Source organism: Pelodiscus sinensis, chromosome 12, assembly GCF_052426305.1.
Source record: "Pelodiscus sinensis isolate ZL-2025 chromosome 12, ASM5242630v1, whole genome shotgun sequence".
Classification (NCBI taxonomy): domain Eukaryota; kingdom Metazoa; phylum Chordata; order Testudines; family Trionychidae; genus Pelodiscus; species Pelodiscus sinensis.
Window position 1 is genome coordinate 15,353,550 of NC_143063.1, and position 24,049 is coordinate 15,377,598.

The 24,049-nt window shown below is 44.0% G+C and overlaps 1 protein-coding gene across 1 annotated transcript in view; it reads right to left on the minus strand.

The window, feature by feature from the left end:
- Positions 1 to 22,959, minus strand: part of SLC6A2 (solute carrier family 6 member 2) — a 113,616-nt gene extending 90,657 nt beyond the window's left edge. The window contains exon 1 of the mRNA XM_014572550.4: positions 22,118 to 22,959. Within this exon, the coding sequence (XP_014428036.3) occupies positions 22,118 to 22,787 (670 nt within the window). The 5' untranslated portion in view covers positions 22,788 to 22,959. The remainder of the gene's footprint in view (positions 1 to 22,117) is intronic.
- Positions 22,960 to 24,049: the final 1,090 nt, after the last annotated feature.

Here is a 24,049-nt window from a genome sequence, read left to right on the forward strand (position 1 = left end):
ACTTAAGAACAAACCTACAGTCCCTATCTTGTACGTAACCCGGGGACTGCCTGTACCTTACAAATTTCATCAATTCCTTTGTAATAGTTCTTTCTATCACACCTTCCAAGAACACTTTGCAAAGAGCGGAATTATATGATAACAAGTAAAGTATATCATCTCTTAAAAAGCACTTTTTAGTACTACTCTTTCTAATTCTGATTAGTTTTAGAAGGGAGTCGATTTATGCCCAAATTTTCAGTTTTGGTCAACACTTCTGATTTTTATGTAACTGCAGCTATTGTTGGTCTTTCACACTCATGAAAGGGAAGAATAAAGAGGTTGAAATCTGTTTTATTGAAATTCACTGACTGACCACCTTCAAAGTTATCTTGAGTTGTCACTTATGGCTGTCTATTTTCAAGTTCTGATCACTGAGTAGTAACAGAAAGGGTTACCACATCTCCTCCGGACAAACTCCGTTATCTCTGCTTTCCGTTGCAAAAGTAATGAGTTAAAGAGACCCATTATAAGCTATTTTGAACAAATTAAAGAGAGTTAAATATATCTAGCCACTCAGAGCAGCATGATTCATTCATAAGTAATAGCTAAGTCATGGATTAAGACCCTATTTACATAAATTAATGACAAGATCACCTTTTACAATGGTATGCAATTTAAAGATAATCACAGGAAAAGCCAAAGGGCAGCAACGGCTCATTTGGTTCAACGAGAATTTAAAGAGTAATCAAAGCGAAAAAACACAAGAAAACACAGGCTAATCCAGGAACAGGATCAAGAGCCAGTAGGGATGACAGTGTAGTAAACTATTACTAAATAGTGCTGGTAGTTGGAGCTTCAGAGAGATCTTCAAATATACCTGCATGTAGGTCACACTCCAGTAGTATCTCTGTTAAGGAAAGGGAGCATGTCAAAAAACACAGATAACACCAGTATCAGAAGGAAGCAAGATTGTGGTCAAATCCAGTTACCTCCTTTGTCTGTCCAGTGGAAGAAAACAGAGAGCTGTCCAGAAATGGAAAATTCTCTCTAATTGCTGGACTAATTAGATCACTGAGGAGATGGTTTGTAAAAAGATGGAAAAGGCCTAAAATGAGAAATTATTTCTAGAGGGAGAGGGCAGTGGCTTTACTGGTAACTAACATATTCACGGAATATCTTGGAGGATAGCGTAGACTTCATAATGCTAGAAAGTAACTCCTAAAACAAATCTCTCTCTAATGACTGAACACAGGTCTTGAGTAATAGCTTTGTACCAATTCCGTTTTCCATAGTGCATCAACATGAAACATAATGCCTGGTACAGCCACCTTCCTCACAAAGTACAGCAGTTCCCATACTCGAATAGGTAATGACTATAGTTTGCCTGGCATTCTATTTATTCAGTGTAGATTCTTACACAATACTCACACCATGTAGTATATTAGCACCTTTCAATAGTGTATAAAATCATACCATTATACACGATCACATCCAGCTAGTGCTGCACACACCTTCCTCTTAAACATCAGATACAGTCCAGTGCCAGGGAGCTGGCAGTGGTCCAAATAGAATAGCTTGACCTTCTATAAATCATAGACCAAAGAATTTCTCCCAGTTACACATGTACTGAGGTCAACTTGTGTGTGTCTAAGGCATATCTTGTAGAAAGGCATTTACTCTACATATGAAGGCATCAAGTAATGTTGCAGGTTGCTGACACACACTGTCAGAAGTGTGAGCCTTGTTTCTGTTTTGGCTTTGTCTAGTTGGAACTTAGCATTTGGTTGTTTTTGTCCTAATTTCTGCTAAACTGAAGGGTCCTTCAGTACCTGCTTTTTTTTCCCTGTGCATGTACTGTTCCACTGTATTCAAGTCACTTCTCGGTATTCTATTTCATAAACGATAAATTGACTAAATCAGTGGTCTCCAACGTGGTGCCCGTGGGTGGCATGGCGCCCACTGGACCATTTATGTGCGCCCGCAGAACAGTCTGGGCTGGCTCTGCCCCCGACCGTGTGGCACATACCAGTGCCGGCCCCAGGCCAGCCCCTTGCCCTGGGGTCACGGCACGTGCCGGTGACAGCCTGGGTGGCCCCTGCCCAGGGTCGCAGCACATGCCGGTGCCGGCCCCAAGCGCAGGGCGCATGCGTGGCCCCGCTCCTAGGCACGTGGCCTGTGAGCGGCCCCACTCCCAGACGCCCAGCAGCCCCAAAAGGTTGGGGACTGCTGGACTAAATTACAACACTGTAGTCCAGGGATGAGGAACCTACAGCTCATGGGCTGAATCTGGACCTGGCCCCCGCTTTTCTTGATCTGGGCCACGAGGCTCAGGACTTTTCCCTCCCCCACCACAGCGAAGAGTTGGCACTAAAGCCTCTGTGTGGCCAGCTCTGTGAAGCAGGGGGAAGACGCGACTCTGTGCACTGCTGTTTCCCCTCAGCCCCCATCTTGGAGAAGGGCAGTGCAGGAAAGTGCTTGCCTGCAAGCTCCATCCCTATCACGCTGGGAATTGCAACCAATGGGAATGGTGAGGGGCAGTGTCTACAAGCACGGGGGGGGGGGGGGGAGTGCAACTACCTATGTCCCCCCAGGAGATGTGCCAAGGAAGTGCCCCTGCCCCATCCTAACCTGTCTCCCTCCCAGACCTCTCATTCCAGCCCACTCCTTCACCTGGCCTTCTACCCAGACCCCACACTCCAGCCCACTCATGCACCTTACTTTCCACCGAGATCCTACACCCTCACCCCCCATCCACTCCTCTTTCTAAACACTGAACTCATTTTTGGCCCTGAGCTGCATATCTCCCCCCCCCCCCCCCCACTTCTCAGTAAAGCACATTAGTGAGGGTTTGGGGTTTTTTTAGGGGTGGGGGGGAAGGGGAGCTTCTGACTTGTGTATAGCCTCTGATTGATTTTTCTGGGGTTCAGTGGCTCCCAGCTCAAAAAAGGTTCCCCACCCTCACCATAGTCTATCAGCTTTCCTCTTCTCTGCTGAAGTGCTCCATTTACTCAGGCTTTGTGTTCTAATTTCATATGTGGGCACAATGAGGAAGGGAGAGATTGTGGTTCCTGGGTCCCTTTGGGCACGTCTACACAACAGCATTATTTCCAAAGTAACGTATTGTGCGTCTACTCAGCAAGCCCATTATTTCAAATTATTCAAAGTCAGAGGAAGATTATTTCGAAACAAGTGCTGTGTAGATATGCCCAAACTCAAAATAAGCAACACAATTGATGCAGTTCAACTTGTGTAGCTTATTTAGTGTTTAGCCCTGCTGTGTAGACATGCACTTTATGAGCTGCACAGTTACATGGGTAAGACTCTGCAACCTTATGAAAATTCGGTAGGAGGGGCATGAAGTGTAGTTGTCAATATTGCGTAACAGCCCTAAGTGGTGTTTTAGCTTTTTAAGTAGCATGAATTTGGACCAGAATATTACACTTTCAGAAAAACCAAAGCAGGCACAATAGGGTGCTTCTAGCCTTCAGAATGATGTTATACAAAATATACATTTGTCATTAGATCAAGGATGAGTATTTCTGAAAACATTAATGCTTGCATTGATGTAGCTAGGAGCTTAAATCTTTACTTCCACAGGAGTTAAGATCAGCTTTGGATACGTGTGAAAACCAAAGATGGGACTATCTATGAAAAATGGATGGGACAGGTAAGTCACAAATAATACAAATGTATTCTGCCTTCTACTGGCTCTCTTACAGGAAAAAAGGTTCAACTAATGCTTCATTTGTTGGGTCAGAATAAAGTGTCATTATATTATATTTCTGGGATGGCTCCTGCTGGAACATTCAAACTTAAGTGTGGTTCCTAGAAGCACAGGACAAAATACTGCAAACCTGAGGGTGCTATAGGGGTGGCGAAGAACCACACTGTAGTTGAAAAACTAACAAATGTATTAGGGCATAAGCTTTTATAAGATACAACTCACGTCTTCAAATGCTGAAAAGAAAAAAAGAAGGGATACAGAAATGGGTGTGTTACATCAGAGCTAATTAAATCAGAGTGGACGTGGCTCACCTCCAACAGTGATGAGCTGTACCTCAAAAGTGTATGCCCTAATAAATCTGTTACTCTTGAAAGTGACACCAGCCTCCTTGTTATTGTTGCTGAAACAGACTAACACGGCTACCTCTGAAACCTGTCACAATGCAGCTGGAGGCCTGGGGGGAGAATTTAGTTTGAGTTACCTAGAGTTCATCTTGAGAAGGATCCTACATAGTTCAGCTTGCACCTACCCAGTTCTGGGAGCTGCTTTAGAGGATTTCCACATACTTCCCCATTCTTTAGACCACATTTAGCATCCATAAGGGCACTAGGATGGAGCAAGGGATGACATCCTACATATCACGGACCACTAAATTTCAGTTATCCTATATTGAGCCCCATTAACTTGTGTTTGGCTAAAGTTTATTGTTCAGTAAGGCATCCAGGTTTGATTTGAAGATAGCAAGAGATGGAGAATCTGCCTCTTGCCTTCGCAGTTTATTTCATTGGTAATCACCCTGGTTGTTAAAAAGGTCTTATTTCTCATTTGAATTTGTGTGGATTCAGCCTCCAGCCATTGATTCTTTTGCTTTTCTCTGCTAGAACAAGAGCTCTTCAATACCTGGTATTTTCTCCCTATGATGCACTGTAATCAAGTCACCTCTGCCTCCTTTAGATAAACTAAACAGATTGAGCTATTAAAGCCTGACACTATAAGGCCCTTTTTAATGTCCTTAAATCATCTTTTGTCATTATTTTCTTGTTATTCTTCCTCTTCAATTTTTCAGCATCCTTTAGAAATGTGATTAGAGTGGAGCACAAAATTATATGCAGAGGTAAAGTCACCTCCCTGCTTCTAGTCTTCTGTTTATACTGTAAAGGATATTAGCCCTTTGTTACAATATTGCACTGGGACCTCATGTTGTTTGTCCACTACAATCCCTAAATCATTTTCAGGATCATTGCATTCCAGATAGTTCGCATTCCTTGTTCCTAGGGGGTGACACTTCGGATTTTAAAAGGCATTTTGTTGGAATGGGCCCCGCTTATCAAGTGATCCTACCTGCTCTCTCTGTCATTATTTACTACACTGTCAATCTGTGTGTCAGCAGTGAAATTTGATGTACTTCCACATGATTGATAAAGGATGTTGGGCTTGATGCGCCTGAGCAGGGCACTCAAATTCTGTTGTAGAGTATCTGCTGCAGCAGATTCATAATTATTAACGTACACTGCAAAATTATGCAGCTGAGAGAAGGTATTTTAATACTGTGCCACTCCGCCTGCTTAAAAGAATGATTAGTTTATTTTTTCCAATGCAACTTCACATGGAGGCAGCCACATTTAGAGACCTTTTTTTCCCAGGTTGTCATTAGTTACTTGACAAAAACAAAAAAACTACCCCAAGTGCAAGCACCCTCAGGGGAACATGCAGTATCTATTTTTAGGCAGCAGGAGATTCATAACCATACCAAAGTGAGGCAAAGTGCTCAAGGTATCTTAAATCAGCCCTAGCCAAGTGCCAGGCAGCTTTCAAGAGGATTAATGTACAAACCAATGGGAGGTAAATGATTCTTCTCTAGCAGAGTTTTAGAGCACATATAAACATCATGAGGTACACTTAATACTTGTCCCACTGTTCAGTGATTAATTCTACTTTAAATCCTAAGTCCAACTTTTGGACTGAATGACCAAGCTAAAACACCCCCAGTCCTTCCAGGTTTCATTCAAGGTCTATTTGAATTATCTTAATATTATCTTTGCACAGCAGAACCCTGCAAGTTCCTTCTATCAGCCCAGGAATACAACCGGTCTTGGTAGTGAAGGATGGTTATTTCCTACCTGTAAGAATCCCAGTAAACCAAGGGGCCATTTTGCACTCAGTCATTATAAGCAGAGTCCTCAGGACCAATGTTTTTGCTTTATGGGATACTGACAAAATACATGTTACCAGATATTGCACATGTTAATACCAGACTATATAGGAGAGGGAATTTATTCATTTTTAACTCAGTAGCCAAACAGAGGTATAAACAAACATTTTTCCCTACTTTTATTGATGACCAGCTATTTTGTCAACAATATTGAGAAACTTCTACAGTTTATTACTATTTTCTTATGTTATAAAGCTAAGAACCCATAAAAGGTAACATTGCATACCTCATACAACTGGAGATAAATAAAAATAAGCTAACTATAATCAATAGCTTATTAAAGAGAGGCTAGCTAGGACATCATATAATATTTTAATTAATGTATAAATTATCTGGCTGTGGTGATTTAAATAGAGAATTATGCCGACCCATTTACCATTTCAGTATCAGCTGCTTTTGTCCAAGCTGCCAGGGAGAATACAAAAATATTCTTCCATTTATCTGTACTATTATCTCATATTACTATATTTTTTTTAAAAATCACTGAATCTGAGTTACTCTCAGATGAATGTGGTTTCGTTATCTGATCAACCTTCAATTAAAGCTGTTTGGGAAACTAAAGACTCTCACTGGAATATTACTAATTGTTATTGAAAGCACTAACCATTGGAAAGCTTCAGGAAGGAGCCCCATTTATTTTGTATGATAGGGTACCAGTGGAAACATGCTAGATGCAGTGCACCCTTGCCTTGAGGAGCTAAGAATATTTGGGATAGATTGCACCTTGCTGCTCGGCTGTCAGCCAAAAGCCTTGGGTAAACAGCATCACCCCAATAGTTGCCACAGGAAGACCCAGACCCTGTTGCCCAGTTCACTTGCCCCTGTCCTTTTCTCACATCCAAAGAGATTAAGGATAGTAATTTAGTTCTGGCTTACACCACAGCCAGTTGCAGTAATTCCTGCATTGGCTCACCTATTCTACCAGATACATTGGAATGACTAAGAACTAAGCTTGATCCTTTCTCTGCCCACTTCCTCTGTTAGGGGAGAAAGACATACTGGGTTTTAGGCTAGAAGCATAGGGAGTTTTTATTAAATGGATTATCATATTAGTCCATGAACAATAAAGAGATGCCTAGATCCCCCTCCATCCAAACTTGCCTATACTCACTCTGGCACTGTCAAGGGCCCCTTAGCTTGAAATTCCATCTAGAGGATGTGAAAGTGACCTCAGGGCCTATAATAATTCACTGATAAGATGAAATGGTGAGATGACCCAATATATTGCTTTCAAATTGTATTTCCAAACTAGTCGTTTACATGGAAAATGGAAGGCAAGTTTTATGCTATGACTGCACAGTACTCCCCAGGCAACAGAGATTTTTGTTTAGTGTTTGGACTTTGTTGTACAGCAGAAAAAGAAAACCTCTTCTTGATAATTACTTCCAGATTCTTTAAGCCTCAGTATTGTAGTAGGGAAAAAGAAAATTAAGCTGGTCTAAGATATCCAGACCTGTTAATACAGACTTGGAGATTCCTTGTTCACCAGACCTTTGAGAAGCAATGTACAATTCTGAGTCCAGAACTAGATCAGGAGGAACCAAACTGTGACTCAGTCTGATCCTGGGCTTCCCCTACTTTCTTCAGGGGACAAGTAATCTGTGCCAGCCACATGCCTAGTATTACCAGCATTTTAAAAAAAGTGAATCAGTTCCCAAAAAGCTGGGAGTTTGGCTTACCACTACATATGGAAAGTCAACCCACTACTGCAGTAGGCAGCACTGAAAGGTTCTAATTTGGGAAGTGAATCAGAAAATCCAAGAAGAGCGAGTTTTGAAAGACCATTTCCATTGCAGTATTGTACAGTTGTCTGAGCTCCAAGTCATCTGGCTGTATAAATACAATACATTGAATTTACATTAATTATCCAATTATAAGGTTTTATTGCTCCACCTTGTGGTCTGAAAAAAATTGGCTTGCTAGTCTCATTCTATAAGAGAATGTATCAGTATCAGAGAAAAATGCCAGTGCTTTCTTTCCCCCTGCATTTAAAATGACCTTTTCTTCTTCAGTACCACCACATTTGACCCACTCTAAAAGTGTCCTATGCAAACCTTTGATTATTTTTTTTAATGGGCTCAGGATGCAAGCTTATTTCACTGGCTCATTGACAACTTAAATAGAGTACATTTTTCCACACCACTGATGGCCAGAAGACCAGCTGGTGAGCTCAAACAATTCTGCAGGCACACATGAGTGATATGCAGTTTTCTGCCAACTATACTCCCAGCACACCAGCGATATATAAAACTGTTATGCAACCTAAGGATGCATAAAAAGATGTGATTTTTTAATCATTTCGCTCATAATTTCAATGTGTGGAAATCAAGGGATATTCCAGCCAGATTCCCCAAGTACTGGTAATAAGAAAATTGCAAGAGAGAGTGAGAACTTGATCCTTCTAGCACTGAAATCTAAATTCCTACTGACTTCAGTGGAGCAGAATCAAACTAATAGGCTGCTCCTGTGATCCAAGGTTTCTTTGTTATACTGATGTAACAGACATGTTCTAAGGAAGGAGTTTATAACGTCAGAGGAAAAGGCTTTTTATATATATGTGTGCGTGTTTGTCTAATAGCTATCTGATCGTGAAGAATTCCTACTTTACATGCTTAAAAGGCATGAACTTGAAAAATTGTAATAACTAAACAATAGCAAACCAGTTAATACACATCAGCAAGAGTCTATATTTTTGCAAGCAAAGGGTTGTGTTCATGATGATTAGATTTAGACAAAGATTGGGAGCATTGGAAATTAGCATCTGGCAAATCAACTGTGCACACATCTTTCTTCACCACTCCCACAACAGAGAACTCTGATCTTAAACAACAGCTTATGGAGTGGCAAAAGAGAACTATCCATTTCTGCATGACTTCTGAATTTTGTGTCACTTTGTTCCATGGAATTTCATCTATTGAAAACTTTGAATTGTTTTTGAAAGAAGATGAGTAAGACAGAAAATAGTAACTAATCAGTCCTCTGGCAAATAGGTTCAGAGTATTGTGCTGTCTCCTTTGTCATACTTCCGTAGAGACACTACAAGGCACATTTAATTACAAGGTAGGGGAGAAAAGAGAAGGACAACAAGAAAAGAAAATAATGAATAGTGTTGATATGGTACATATAGTTGAGAGGTTCTCATCTATGCTCTTCCCAACAAACTACAAATAAATAAAAACAAAACAACAACATATCATAAATACAGGCAATGCCTTCTTTTGTGGTTCTTTTGCTACTGCTAAAGGAATAAGACTAATCCTTCCAATAGGCTAAAGCTAGGCAGATAAGCCCCATATCACGTACATAAGTGGCCTAAGATGCTGAACAATTACAGCTAAATCAGCATAGTCCATCTAATGATTCATTGGGCATTATGGCTATTCAGCACCTCTACAAATAAAATTGTATCCCTAAAAGGAGGATGCAGGTGCCTGATTCTTTAAGCAGCCAAGTTTGGAAAATGTAGGCATAATGCCTTTAGTGTGGAACATCCATTCTAAATTTGGGAACAACGCAGAAGCAGTAGGCATTTGGGATTAAATCCTTCCTGATCTGTCAGGAAGCTATGCAGTTTGTGCACCAAATTTTTCATGTAGGGAGGAGAGAAAGAAAAGGGAGGACTCAGGAGCTTCTTGGACATTGTAGGGGGGTTGGAGGCAGGTGGTCTTGTGGGTAGGCAAGATTTGGGGGTATGGATAATAGATATGTGGCCTGTATGGATCTTGTGTCCATAGACCCCCATATGGAAGGGGAGAGATGTAGGCAGCACTACAATTTTTGGGTCCACTGCTGGAGTCTTTCCTCAATCAATGTTCAGGTCAAGTGCATTTCAGTCAGATTATTTCCCCCTGAGCAGGGACTAAACATCCTGTCAGAGAAAGGTTTCAGATGTAGAACTCCCTATTCACAACCTGTTCCAAAAGAAACATGTAGTTCCTAAATGCAGGGCCAGCAAAATTCCAGACTCGTGACAGGTTAATGCTCCACTAACCTACCAGAGCTAGAAATTTGAGATTTGTATTACTGGGAAGGAAAGATTCTCAGCTTTTTAATTGGATGTGGCTCTTTTAGAAAATTTTAAAATCTTGGATTAAAATCAATGTATTTGCATCTCTTCAATGTAAATCAGAGAGACTTTTTGTGCTAAAGTAAAGACTGACTGAACAAACAGCTTCACTGACTTGAAGAGGACATTTAGGGTGATCAAGATCTATCCCATCTTCTCCTCAGGTAACTTTTTGCTAACATTATTCACTGTCACTCAGGGTGCATCTACATGGCACCTTTAGCTCTAAATAAGTTATGCAATTTGCGCTATGCAAATCACATAGCTTATTTCAAGTGTATTTCAAAATAGCTTATTTTGTAATTTGATGCAGTCTACACAGTGCCAAATTTCAAAATAACTCACTATTCCAAAATGCCCTTTAACACTCACGAAACGAGTGTTACCGGGACATCTGAATAAGATGCCTATTATGTTAAAATCTATTTTAAAATAACGGGTTGCTTCAATAAATTCAGAATTGCTATTTCAGGATACTTCTGGTATCCTGAAAAAGCTCCGCAGTGTGGACGTACCCTCCGTGATCCAGTGACAAGGTTGCTATGAGTTGCAAAGTAACGGAAACTATCTTTGACTTTGTTTTCAATGCAAGATTCCCTGAAAAAAAAAAAAAAAGGATATTATTTTTGTATATGCTATGTGAATGATATGAACACTATGTAGGAGACAGAAAATTCTAGGAATCAGGAAGGACTATTCAACAGATTTGGACTTCTTCTATGTACAAGAAGATACTCATGCAAAACTATAATTGAAAAATGTCTTCCAACAGACCTTGTTCCCTACAATGCAATATTTTACAATGACTCAGATGCCTCTCAAAGTATAGGAACGTGTATAAATGTGTGTTACAAACCATTCACTCCCTCCCCCCCATGCTTTGGATCAAAAATAAGTCCATAACAACTATAGCTATGTAAATTAATGGAATCAAGAAGAAAAAAAAAACAATCCTTAGACTCCTAAAAGTTCTCTACTCATTTTGATCAGTGAATTGGGGCAAAGCAGAAGAAGGATGAAGGAACATTCTATTTGAAATTTAAGAGTGATGCTTCTTAAAAGTATTCGTAATGCTCTGAAACATTTGCCCGCATTAACATTTGAAGTTATCATAAATTCTATCAGGGCTTATATAAGCAATTTAAAAATAGTACAACTTTCTCACTTCTTTGTGTGGATACAATTATTAGAGCCCTGCAAATCTACATATATTGTCTTTCTCACTAAGGATGTGGATATCTGTGAACCATTTTTGTGGGTCATGGATGGACCTGGATCCAAATTATGTATTTAAAGCCCTGCGACCCTTGGGATATCCATAGATCATCTTTGCGGATCATTGCAGAGGGTTGCCAGGTGTCTGGTTTTGAACCGGACAGTCCAATATTTGAGCTCTCTGTTCAGGAAACAAATTGAGAAAATATAAATAAGAAAATATAAATGTCTGGTATTTTTGTTGAAGCCATCTGGCAACCCTATTGATCGGATGCAAATACACATTTTGTATCTACAACAGGTTCTAACAACTGTATCAGTATAAAGACGCTTTATACTGATATAGATATACTATATGGAAAGCAGAATACCTTATCTAGTATAATCACCTCTCTGTGGATATTGATCCATCCACATTGTATTGATACAAGTATTTCACTTAGGGGTGTGACTTTTTTACTGAAATAATTCAACCTATCAAAAAAACCTCTGGGTAGACCAGGCTCCCACTGAACAGATCAGAATGAATTCCCTCCATCATCTGTCTCGCACAAATGTTTCACCAGGTGCAGTGAAACAGCAACTGTTGATTGTCTCTTTAGAGGGTTTTTCTGCTTTTCATTGCCTGTGTATCCCACTGAATTCAATAAAGGCGTGTCTACACAGCAGGACAAAAGTTGAATTAAGATATGCAACTTCAGCTATATCAGCTGCGTAGCTGAAATTGAAATAGATTAATCTGGCTTTTAGCACTGTCTACACAGTAGGAAGTTGAAGGAAGAACACTCTTCCCTCAGCTTCCCTTACTCATTAACTGAAGGTTACAGGAGACAGAGTAAGAAGTCCTCCATCTCAACATTACTCTGAAATAATGCTGCTGTGTAGATGTATCCTAAGAGTTTAAACTAAGACCAGTGACAGAATGGGTCTGGCATTTCAACTTGGATAAGAAATCCAAATAGAGTTGCCAGATGGTTGAACCAAAAATACCGAACACTCTTTTTTTTGAGGGAGGGGGAAAAAAACAAACCAAAAAAAAAAAAAAAAAAAAACACAAATACAACACTGAGGAAAAAATTTTGTTAAGGAAAAGAAAAAGGGGGAAAACAAAGTTGTTGAGAGACGGGAAAAAAAGGGACCCCGAGAGTTAAGAAAAAGAATTTAAAAAAAAACCCAGGATGGCCCCTTTAAGAAATGCCTTTGAGGTTTTTTGGCCCTAACAGGTTGCTAGCCATTGTCCACCATCTTGTCTTCCTGTTCCCGGCCAGACAGCTCCCCTGCGGAACCAGGTAAGCACCCGGTATTTTCACCTCCTGGCTGGGCAGGGGGGCGGGGCAAACCCCAGAAAATACCAGACATTTTAGGTGTCCGGAATTTCTGAATTTTTTTACCTGACAGAAGACAAAAATACCCAACTGTCTGGGTCAATACCGGACACCTGGCAACCCTAAATCCAAAAGTTAGGAGTTTTAACCAAACTATACTGAGCTCCTAGTTCTTTTCCCCCTAGGCTTCTACACGTAAAAGGCTTTCTAATGTGGAACTCCCCTCTTCAAACAAACTAGAACTATGATGAGAACAGACTTTCTAGTGATACGTAAGCATTTCTGTTTCCAAATGGAACCAGGAGAACGACAAGTGGATGGAAATATGAACCAAGTCTGTTACACATTCAAAGGATACCTCCCTTCTATTGGAATTAGATACTATTTTGCCCACTTTTGCAGTAGATGCTATTGAAATTGTGTCAGTGGACTTCTAAGCCTTAATTATGCAGGAGTTGTTATTTTAGTCACATTCAGCATGGTAAAAAGAGGCACATATTCATTCTGTCAGTAGAACTGACTAATCTGCCAATGGTAACACTGGTCTTGTTTATTGCATGGCAAGCACAACATTAAGGAAAGGTGTGAAACACCTACTGTAGTTCCTATAAAACAATTTTATTTTTCTCTCTATGGGTTTTCTTTCTATGGGAAGTGTGGATTAGGGCTTTTCTCTGAACAAATCACAAAAAAAAAATGTATTAGTGGCAAATCTGGTTTGCTTTATTCACTCTCACTGACCTCAGGATAATCCTGAGCAGGATATAGCCGTAAGGCATTTCACTACAATTAACCTGTTCTCAAACCAAAACCACCAACCTACAGCCTGTTGGAAGTTCTTCAGAAAGGGAGATGCAAGTTTTCAGTTCAGATATGATTTAGCTTAAAGTCTGTACAGTCCCATATTGCCCACTCTCATGTATTTGTCACGAGACTCATGATAATTATTGTTTCCTTTAAGCTTTGGAATCAAGTGGCTGTATGATGATTTCAGCCTTTATTCCGAAAGAAAAAGTAAGCTTCTAGCCTTTGTGGCTGTGGAGAAAGCTTCAAAAATATGACACCTCCTCTCCCTCCTCCCCCACTCAGGGCACCCTAAGAGCTCAAAAAGCAGAAAACCAATACAAAACACCAAATCTACTACTTTTACATCATCTCATGGTTTTAAAGCCAATCCCATGATTTTTTGTGAGCCCGCTTCATGCTTTTTGAGTATTTGGGGTTAGTAATATTACTGGGATCTTATTTATATGAGATTTCATACTACCCTGAACTCAAAAGTCAGAAACACAACTTAGATTAGGTAGGGATTTGATCTCTTAAAACGTGAAGAATTATTCCTTCTCAGGCTGTATCTAGACTGCAGGCTTCTTTCGGAAGAAGCTTTTCCAGAAGAGATCTTCCGAAAGAGAGCATCCACACTGCCAAAGTGCATCAAAAAAAGCTATCTTCTTTTTTGAAAGATAACGTCCATTCAGTGTGGACGCTATCTCGCATTTAAGCTGTGATTACTATGGACAGAGTGGCCACCAGAGCACCTGTTCTCCTTCCTCTTCTTTCAAAATAACTCCCTCTTCCCTGTCTACACACGCCTTTTTCCGAAAGAGCTCTTTCGGAAAAAGGCTTCTTCCTCATAGAAAGAGGTTTACCAATGTTGGGAAAACCCCTCTGTTCTTTCCATTTTTTTTGCAAGAATGCAATTACAGGCAGTCCCCGGGTTACGTACAAATAGGGACTGTAGGTTTGTTCTTAAGTTGAATCTGTATGTAAGTCGGAACTGGCGTCCAGATTCAGCCGCTGCTGAAACTGATCAGCGGCTGAATCTGGACCCAGTTCTGACTTACATACAGATTTAACTTAAGAACCCCAGGCATCCCCAAGTCAGCTGCTGCTGAAACTGATCAGGGCTTCCTGTAGTCAGCCACTCGTCAGTTTCAGCAGCGGCTGACTTGGGGACGCCTGGGGCAGAGCAGCTGGGGTGCTGCTGGGTTGGTCCAGTAGCGCCGCCGCTCCTCGGCGCTACTGGACCAACCCAGCAGCACCCAAGCTGCTCTGCCCCAGGCGTCCTGATTCAGCCGCTGCTGAATCTGACCAGCAGTGGCTGAATCAGGACGCCTGGGGCAGAACAGCTGGGGTGCTGCCCGGTTGGTCCAGTAGCGCCCAGAGCGGCGCTACGGGACCAACTGGCAGCGCCCCAGCTGCTGTACCACAGGTGTCCGGAGCAAAGCCATGGAGCATGGGGGCAGCGGGACAGCCCAGACGCGCCGTGGCTGTCCTGCTGCCCTCGGGCTCCGTGGCTTTGCTCTGCTTTGCTCCCCCGTCCCCCTGGTCTGCAGACCAGAGGGAGGGGGGGGCAAAGCAGAGCAAAGCAGAGCCAAGCCGCGGAGCGCGCTGCCAGCTGACAGCCCAGACGCGTCTGGGCTGTCAGCTGACCGCACGCTCCGCGGCTTGGCTCTGCTTGGCTCTGCTTTCCCCCTCCCCCCCCGTCCCACTGGTCTGCAGACCAGGGGGACAGTGGTGGGGGCAAAGCAGAGCCAAGCCGCGGAGCGCCCGGCCAGCTGACAGCCCAGACACGTCTGGGCTGTCAGCTGATCGCGCGCTCCGCGGCTTGGCTCTGCTTTGCCCCCCCTCCTCTGGTCTGCAGACCAGGAGGACGGGGGGCAAAGCAGAGCCAAGTCTCGGAGCGCGTGGGCAGCGGACAGCCCTGTCCGCTGCCCACGTGTTCCGCCTCTTTGCTTCCTCTCCCTGGTCTGCTGGAGACCAGAGAGAGGAACGGCCCCGTTCGTAACTGCGGATCCGACATAAGTCGGATCCGCGTAACTCGGGGACTGCCAGTACAGTGTGGATGTAAGTGAAGTTTTTTCGGAAAAACAGCAGTTTTTCCAAAAGAATTCTGCAGTTTAGTCACTATCTGAGGGTATGTCAAAATCTATTGATACAAAGCAAGTAAGCAAGGCCACACTAACCTATAACCCAATGAGGCTTGGGGTTGGACCACTGCAGTTTTGGGGCACCATACTAGTAAGTAGCAACACTGATGGTCAAGAGGAGAAGCAGCAACAGGGAGATCATGAGAAAATTACGACCAATATCCTGTTAGGTGCTGTGCTGGTGAGCTAGGAGAAGAATTGGCTTAGATGTATGCCAGAGTGCTGATAAGTAAGCTGGGAAGGGCTGAAGAAAGAAGTAACCATGTGGCTCTGAAAAGACAGGGATGTTGTCACATGGTGGGTACATAAATTATGGAATTGCAGTGTTCTTTTTTCAAATCTGCCATTTACATGATAAATTGGGAACAAATTGGGACCACATGGAGAGCAAAATCTCAGAGAAGAGAGATGAAAATATATCTGTTGTTAAAAATGTATTACAGTTCAGTGGATATCTGTGGCTTTTTTTGTGAATGTATGGAAAAGCTTTATTTGAATCTTAAGGTATAATAAGGATCTGGTAATTAATCTGACAGTTGCATGCTTCCTAATGAAAAATTTGAACATGGTCAATCTTACCAAATAGTTTGGATCACAAAGAAAGTGCATAATAGTGCAACAATTCTTCTCTTAGAAATCTGAATTCAAAATATTCTAGATGGTGGGTCACATTTTATTTTGTTTACAAACTGTAGGACCACTTTAAATGACTGTTAATATTAAAAGTATAGGTTGTAAATAGGTTCTGTTAATTAATTAGCAGAGGACACACTAATTAATCCTATCAGGCATTACTCGGGATGTAGTTGCTCACCTTTCTTTGGCTACCTAATACAGTCAGATATCAGTTCTGGCTATTCGATAAATTATAAACTACTAATATAAATCCTATTCCAAGTTTATGAGAATCTAATTCTAAAGCAGTTAGACGTTCTAGAACAGTGGTCACCATCCAGTAGATCAGGATCCACAGGTAGATCTTGGAGCTTCTGACAGGGATGTCCGGGAAGCTATGGAACACTGGTTCTTCACTTGCTTCTCCACCCACTCTCCTGCTGCTCCTGCCCTCTGCTTTGGAGCTGCCTCCTGCTTTCTGTGCAGGGTATGGGAGGGAGAAGAGGGGGAGTGCTGATGTCAGGGTGTCACTCCTCCCCCCACTTCTGTACCCTATCTCCACACAGAGAGCCTGCTTTAACCCACTGCTCCACCACCCGGAAACCATCTCAGTTAAATGGTGCCCAGCCAGAGTCTGCTTCCCGAACCCGTCCCAGCCCTGAACCTCTTCCTACACCCAACCCCTGCCGCAGATGTGAATCCCCCTGCACCCAAACTCCTTACTAGAGTTTGCACCCTGAACCCCCTCCTGGACCCCAATCCTCTGCCCTGGGCTAAGCGTGGAGCCCCTCTCACACTCCAAACCCCTTGGCCAAAGACAAGAGCCTGCACCCAACCCCCTACCCCAGCATGGTGAAAGCGAGTGAGGATGGGGGAGAATGGGGGATGGAGTGAGCAGGGGGAAGCCTTGGAGAAGACGTAGAGCAGGGGCAGGGCCTCAAAGAAGGGGCGGGAAGGAAGTGGGGCAAGAGTATTTGGGTTTGAGGTAGATCTTACACTGCACTTAAATTGAAAGAGTGATCTTGTGGCTAAAAAGGTTGGAGACCACTGTTCTAGAAAACTCTTTGGTACTCTATTTGGCATTCCTCATCCAGTGAAAACATCCCACAGAATGCAGACTCACAAGAAATGTTTAACAGATCAAGCAGCAGACTTGATGTAAGTACAGTGATATTACCTGATTAAGGAAGGGGTAATCAGACCACTAGATAGACAAGCAAAGCCAGGAACTGCATAAAGAACCCTCATGTCAGAGGTTTATATTAGAAGTTAGTTCTAGTAAGGCTGAAGAACTTTGAGAGGAGGGAAATCAGGAAAAATGACATTCTTGATGGCAAGGCATTTCACACTTGACCTACTGAAAGCTGTAGTTTTCTTGTGTGGTGAAAGCTAGTCAAGTACAAATAATTCACAATAACAGCTCATAGCCCAAACCATTGTGGAAACATTCAAGGACCGCCTGGCTCTAGAATATCATCTTGTCTTCCTGCCAGAAGCTGCAGTAACCTACTATCTGCATACAATTTTCATTGTCACAGAGTAAATTATCTTAGAATATGCAGTGGCTTTAGTCCTACACTCACTAAAATCAATTAGATGGATCAGGACCAGTATATTTGTCCTAAAGGTTTCCTCTTAAATAAATCTTTGACCTGTTTGAAACTAACTCTGGCAGACACTGAATGCTGTCTTCTCCTTAAAGATAAGCAAAAGCAGTCACAGCTGGGAAGCAAAATAAAAATGAACACAAACTTTGTCAATCTTGCTAAAGTTGTTTTTAAACTTTTGATTTCCTTTTCGATGTATTTTCAAAGGATAGTTTGAAAGCTCACACAAGGTTACATTCTACACTTTATGTGCAGAAGTCCCATTGGAGTCAATCAGGAAGACATGCCAAAAACCACAGATGTTTCTAGCTATTCATTTAAGATTCTAATGCTACTGGGTTCTTCTTACTCTGTTGTAGGCTTTTTATTGAGAGCTGGTAAAAAGATTTTTTTTAATTTATTTTAACATCAGTGGTACAGTTTATGAACTTGCATACTAATTCATTTCTGTCGCAAACACCATCCAGTGGTGTGGCCTTGCATTCCTTATATGGACACTACTCCAATTAAAACTAATGGAAATTCTCTGTGTGTGGAACTTCGGGTTCTAATCCCAAAGGGCCATATCTTCAGTTTTTACATATGAAAGGCCTTGGGGTTTTCCTGAAAATGGAAGCCAAAGGATTTGGCTAATAAGAGGTGAGTGTGTGTACATACATACGCATCCATACAACATTCAGCTTTGAATGAAGTGTGTCCACTTTGTATTGAGACTTCCTTCTTGTAAAAAGCATGTTGCTTCCTACAAATGTTCTCGCTTTGACATCATGAACAATTTCACAAGCTTGAAAAGGCTCTGTGCGCAGTGTTTTCATGGACAATATCTAACCTATTCAGACTAGCACAGGAACCCAGAGACCACTCACACTGCATTCCCATTCCCATTGTAAGAGGGAGTGTCTTCCACATAATGCTTTCAGGAAGGGACTTTCATATGCTCAGAAGTTCCCGTTTGCCGTGAGGCCCTAGTACTGCCTTATTGGTTATAGATTTTGCAGTGGGAATATAATTCTGTTCACCAATACATCACACACTACTCTGAATCCAAAAATCACAACCTCAAGAAGAAAAACAGCGTAGCTTAGTTCTGTCTTTGGATTTGATAAAACTCACTTCTCCCAGCAATCCACTAGGAACATCAGCCTTAAAAGTACCAAGTTGGCTTGAAACTACATAAACCAAATTCTCCTCTGCCCAACTTCTTGGCGGAGGCTACTACTTTGTCACCACAGAAACCCAGTGCCTAGAGCTGTCCTTACGTATGTTCAGAATAAGCACTTGCGTAGGGCACCTGAAAATTTGGGGCACAGCTGGGTCTTAATGTCTGCTCACCTGCCTCTTTCTGTCCCTGTTCTGTGACTTTCTGTGGAGAGGATCTACTTAACTTAAAAGTGAAAAAGCCTGCCACACCTATTAACAGAACATCGAACCTGTGAAAGAGTCATTCAAGTTGTAACGAAGCCACGTAATAGACATTTGTCAACCCCGGTTATATATTGTCAGTTTCCGAATTTACTGTGCTGGTCTACAGGACCTTAGTTTAACATTTGTGTGCTGCAAAAGATTACAAAGTCACATCACTAAAAAACTGTCACCCTCCCACTGCCATTGGGTATAGGGGTACCAATTTAATAGTACTGCAAAGAGCCTCATAAATCCTAAGGACAGCTCTGCCAATGCCTATATCATACATGGTGGTGACAGACATCAGAGAGGTAATTGGAATTGTGCGAGACTAGCTAGAAGGTCATTGCCAAGCTCATTAGGTTGTCCTGTTTCCCATTTCCCAGACTTGATCTGTGCTAAGAAGCAGTGCCATGTCCAGTGTTAGCGGACACACTGCTGACCATGTTTGAGCAACCCTGGGGGTCCAGAACCCTGGGCCATTTAAATAACCACTGGAGTGCCACGTGGTCATTTTGGGAGGCTCTAGGGGCTGAGGTGGGGGCTAGAGCGGCATGCTCGCTGCCCCGGGTTTGTTCCTTCCACCTGAGGCCATGCACATTCCAGGAGTGTGGAAACGCTTCCCTCTTCCCCACCCCCCCCCCCACTTGCCCCATGGACCTGGCATAGCAGTTGGCTCCCCTGTCAATATGTAGCTGTGATTGTGCACTACTGATTTAACCAGTCACAGTGGAAAAAACACACTGATCCTCACCTTGGTACAGACTCTGAAGCAGGCCCTCCCTGGTTATCTACCATGTTGAGAATACTCCATACAGAAAAGCCATGGTTTAGTGACTGCCTCCCCCCCCCCAGAAGCTGACACTCCTGAGCATTAAGGACAGCCCATCCTTTCCCCCCCAATAAAATAAACCTGCTCAAAGGCTACGAGGAGCTCTCCTGCTACGAATGTGTTCAGGGAAAAGGGAAGGCTGATTGTGAGGGAGGAAGTTGGAGAAGCAGAGGCAGCAAAACAGTGTTTACAGTCTCCAAACCAATAAGCAGATAGAGTCTTCAGAAACTCAGAGCCTGTTAGCACAGAGGGGGCCCCCTTACTTTCAGAAGCTTCCTAGAATAAACCTCATCTCACTTTTCTACTGGTAGGGAGAGTAAATGCTTTTTAGTGGCTGATTAGGGAGTAGCTGATTATGGGAGCATGCATCAGCTCCATCTTCCATGCATATTTCCAGGGAGTTCAACAGCAAGGTCATGGGTATGACTTTTTAAAATTGTATAACCTAAAAAGTAAATCAGCAGATCATGTAGGAATTTTGGTCCAATAGACAGAATCCTCTAAAAAGCCAGGAACACACCAGCTGCCATCTCACTTTTTCCCCCAGAGAAGCATGCTAGCCGTGACCTGGCTGAACTTACAATCAGCAGCTCACAGCACACAGAGGAACATACAGAATCCTGCAGCCCTGCACCTGAATGAGGAGCAGACTACTAAGGGAAAAGATGAAGAACCTGACTAGACAGGATTCAGAATCATGGAGTAAATGTACAGAGTTTGACCACTGTAGACTTTACATCTTTCTATTACTCTACAGATAAATAGTGGATTATGTATCTCTCCCTGAAAAATAAAATATAATTTGATCACTGATTACCAAGTAAATAGTAGCTCTTCAAATGGAGGGTACAGGCAGAATAGCATGAAAAGCAATGTTTATACACCTTCAACAGACCTGCAGGGTTACCTACCTGATTCCTTATAAAGGGGCACTGCATGGTGCCATAGTATCTTGGAGTGTCTAAGCTATCTTGGACTGAATCAAAGTATATTTGGTGGTTATTTTCAGTTGCTAAATAGATGACACATCTGCATGGGAAGCAGGAGTCTGGTTTACCTGATCCTCACCAAACATTTGGTGGTATTAAGGCAGGCTAATTTTTTTTAAGTACACTCTCTGAAGTATCACATTAAGTTTTAAGGAGGAGACGGAGAAAGTGCAATGACCTGCAGTACAACTCAGTTTCAGTTTTCTACATGCAACAGGATTTTCCCGCACAGTGTATTTTTTCCATAAAAAAGACTTTATGCTACCAATGCAAAACCACTATTCTTTATCACCAAGCAACCACATCACTGAGACATAAATAGCTGTGTCTCACAGTACATACTTTCTATCCAGCCATCCCTCTACCATAGCATTGAGCATTCAGGCAAACAGTCTCCCATCTGGTAGATGTGGTCTGTTCTGTGTGTGATTTGTAATCTCCCACAGATGGTGTTACTCCACTGCAGTGTGTGTGGGGGAACAGGGGAGAGTCATCACCACCAATAGCACCTTAAATTTCACAGGGATGAAAGAGGCCCCATTGTGCTACAGATATGCTAGATTAATTGAACTGAATGTAATTAAGGGTTGGGGGGGTTAATTTTTTGCACCAGTAATGTGCAGATCTTTGACAAATCTTCTGCCATTGGAGACGAAACAAAATATTTCCTCAAACTGAGTACTGGATAGTGGAAATCAAATCCCAAACAAAAGCTGTATCTCCCTCAAACTTTTCACTGGCCAACCTCCTACTTTTCCAGATGCTTTTTTACTGTTCACAGGCAGTTTGCCTTTATACTCTGCTTGTTTTTCTAAGGATCTCAATCTGACATAAAACTAGCTCTAAAAGACTAAAGTGGTTGCTGAGGGTAGTAGCATCCATTCAAAACTTTTACTCAGAGGGGTTGGTGAGTGTTACCCTTATCTGATAGATTTCAGTGGAATAAACGGACTCATGTGTGGGGTGACATTCTGCACACTACTGGGAAGGGAACAGCGTGTCTAGGGTAGATTAAGGAGTGCTCCCTGCCCTAGTGCCTTATAGCGAGGGAAACTGACTACAGATCATTAAGAGGCTCGAGAGACACAGCGCTGCTGTCATTTCAGCTCGTCTGTAATGCCCCCAAAGGTGGAAACTCTGGGAAGTGAAACCACACTATGCTCTGCAAAAGCTACCGCTCTGGGGATGGGAAAGACCCAGTAAATTGTACTCTTACCCCCTCCATTTTTGTAGCAGAGGTAGGGAAATCTCCAGACATTGGCCAGATCCACAGCAAACCCAATGACCGAGAGCAGGAAATCGATCTTCTTGCCCCAGGTCTCCCTGTCGGGCTGCCCCCCGGCGCGGTAGTGCAGGCTGGAGGGGGCAGGCAGGAGGCTGCTGCTGGTGTATTGCACTCCATTCTGCTCCTTCACCAGGATCAGCTCCACGTCCTTCTTGTGGGCCGGCTGGCCGGAGCCGTCCTGCAAGGGAGCCACCGCCGACACTCTGCGCTCCGGCTGGCTCTGTTTGCTCATCCTTGCCTGGCACACCAGCCCGGGCGCTCCGGAGGGGGAGCGCGGGCGCGGGGGGTGGGGGAGCCGCGGATAACGGAAGTGCACTTCCCACTGGAGGCGACTCTGTGCGCACCAGCCCGGCGGTGTTATAGCGGCGCGGCCGGAACGGGGCATGCAAATGAGCCGCGCGGGAGGGGGGGGGGATCCCGAGCGGCTGCACGCGGCCGGGGTGCACGAGACGCGGCAGCTCTTCCCCAGCTGGTCTCTATGCGGGGGGCGCCACAAACTCCGGCACCTCTGCCCGTGCGGCCGCTCCCCTGCCCAGGTCAGGCCTGGCGCGGGCGCGGGGGGGAGCCAGAGGGAGCCCGCTCCTGGCCCCGACACCCACATCGCGCTGGCTAAATAGGGACCGGCCCCGGCCACTCCCCTTGCACCTGAACCTGTCAGACCTTGATACGCCAGCGCCACCCCCGCCAATGCGGAGCCCGTGCCCGGCCAGGCGCTGCTTCTCCGCCCGCCGCCGCCTGGCCCAGAGCCGGCCAACTTGGGATGCTGCTCTCGGGTTTGCTCGCCGGGCTCGTCAGTCCGGCTGCGGCGCCGGGAGCCGAGCGAGGGGCTCCGGTGGGAGCGCGGGTAGCTCGCTGCATGCAGCGGGGACGCCAGAGCGGGCGGGGAAACGGGGGGGGGCAGCACGATGCTTTGGGGGCTGGATCCCCGCGGCTCGTGAGATGGGCTCCCCGGTCAGCCGGCCCAATTTGCGGGCCCAGCACCTGCCTGCAGCTCGCCAGGTGCCAGGTCGGGTATAGCAGGCGTCGCCTTGGGTGGGGTGGGGCACGGCCTGTTGGGAGAGAGGTCCCGTCTGCGCACGGAAAATCCCTCAGCCCGGCAGCACCGCCAGGCCTGGGCGCCTACACCTGCTCCAGGTAGAGCCTCGAACCTCGCGGGCACTCCCTGGCGCACCCTGGGGCCACCTGGCGCCCAGCTATTCCGGTCGCCTGCCTTCAGCTCGCAGCCACCCACAGAGGCATTGCCCCGCGCGGTGCCGTCCTGCCCAGGCTACCCTGTAAGCGCGGCGTAGCGCGCACTCATTGAGCCTCCCTGCCAGTACTGCCTGGCCACAGCCACCCACGCGCGCCCTCATTGCACCCTCCCTGCCAGTACTGCCTAGCCTCAGCCACCCACGCGTCCCGCGCCCCATGACCGCGTAGTGCGCACTAATTCCTGGGATCCACCTCACCTCCCTGCCCTTCTCACACAAGCTACACGCCACAGCTGCAACCGCTCACTCATGCTCCGCTAGGAACAATCATCTTGTGTGGGCCCGTGGTTCTCAACCAGGGTAGGTACAGCCCTAGGAGGTAGGCAGAAGTCTCCCAGGGAGTATATGAGCTCATCCAGATATTTGCCTGTGTTTTACAGCAGGCTACATTTAAAAGCACCAGCAAAGTCAGTACAAACTAAAGTCTGTGCAAACTAAAATTTGACTTGTTTATACTGCTCCATTTACTACACATGGAAATGTAACTACAATATTGGTATTCTGGTTTACTGTATTATTATATAGTACAATTATAAATGAGTAATTTTTCCATAATAGTGTGCAGTGACAGGTTTGCATTTTTATGTTTGGTTTTATGAGCAAGTCATTTATA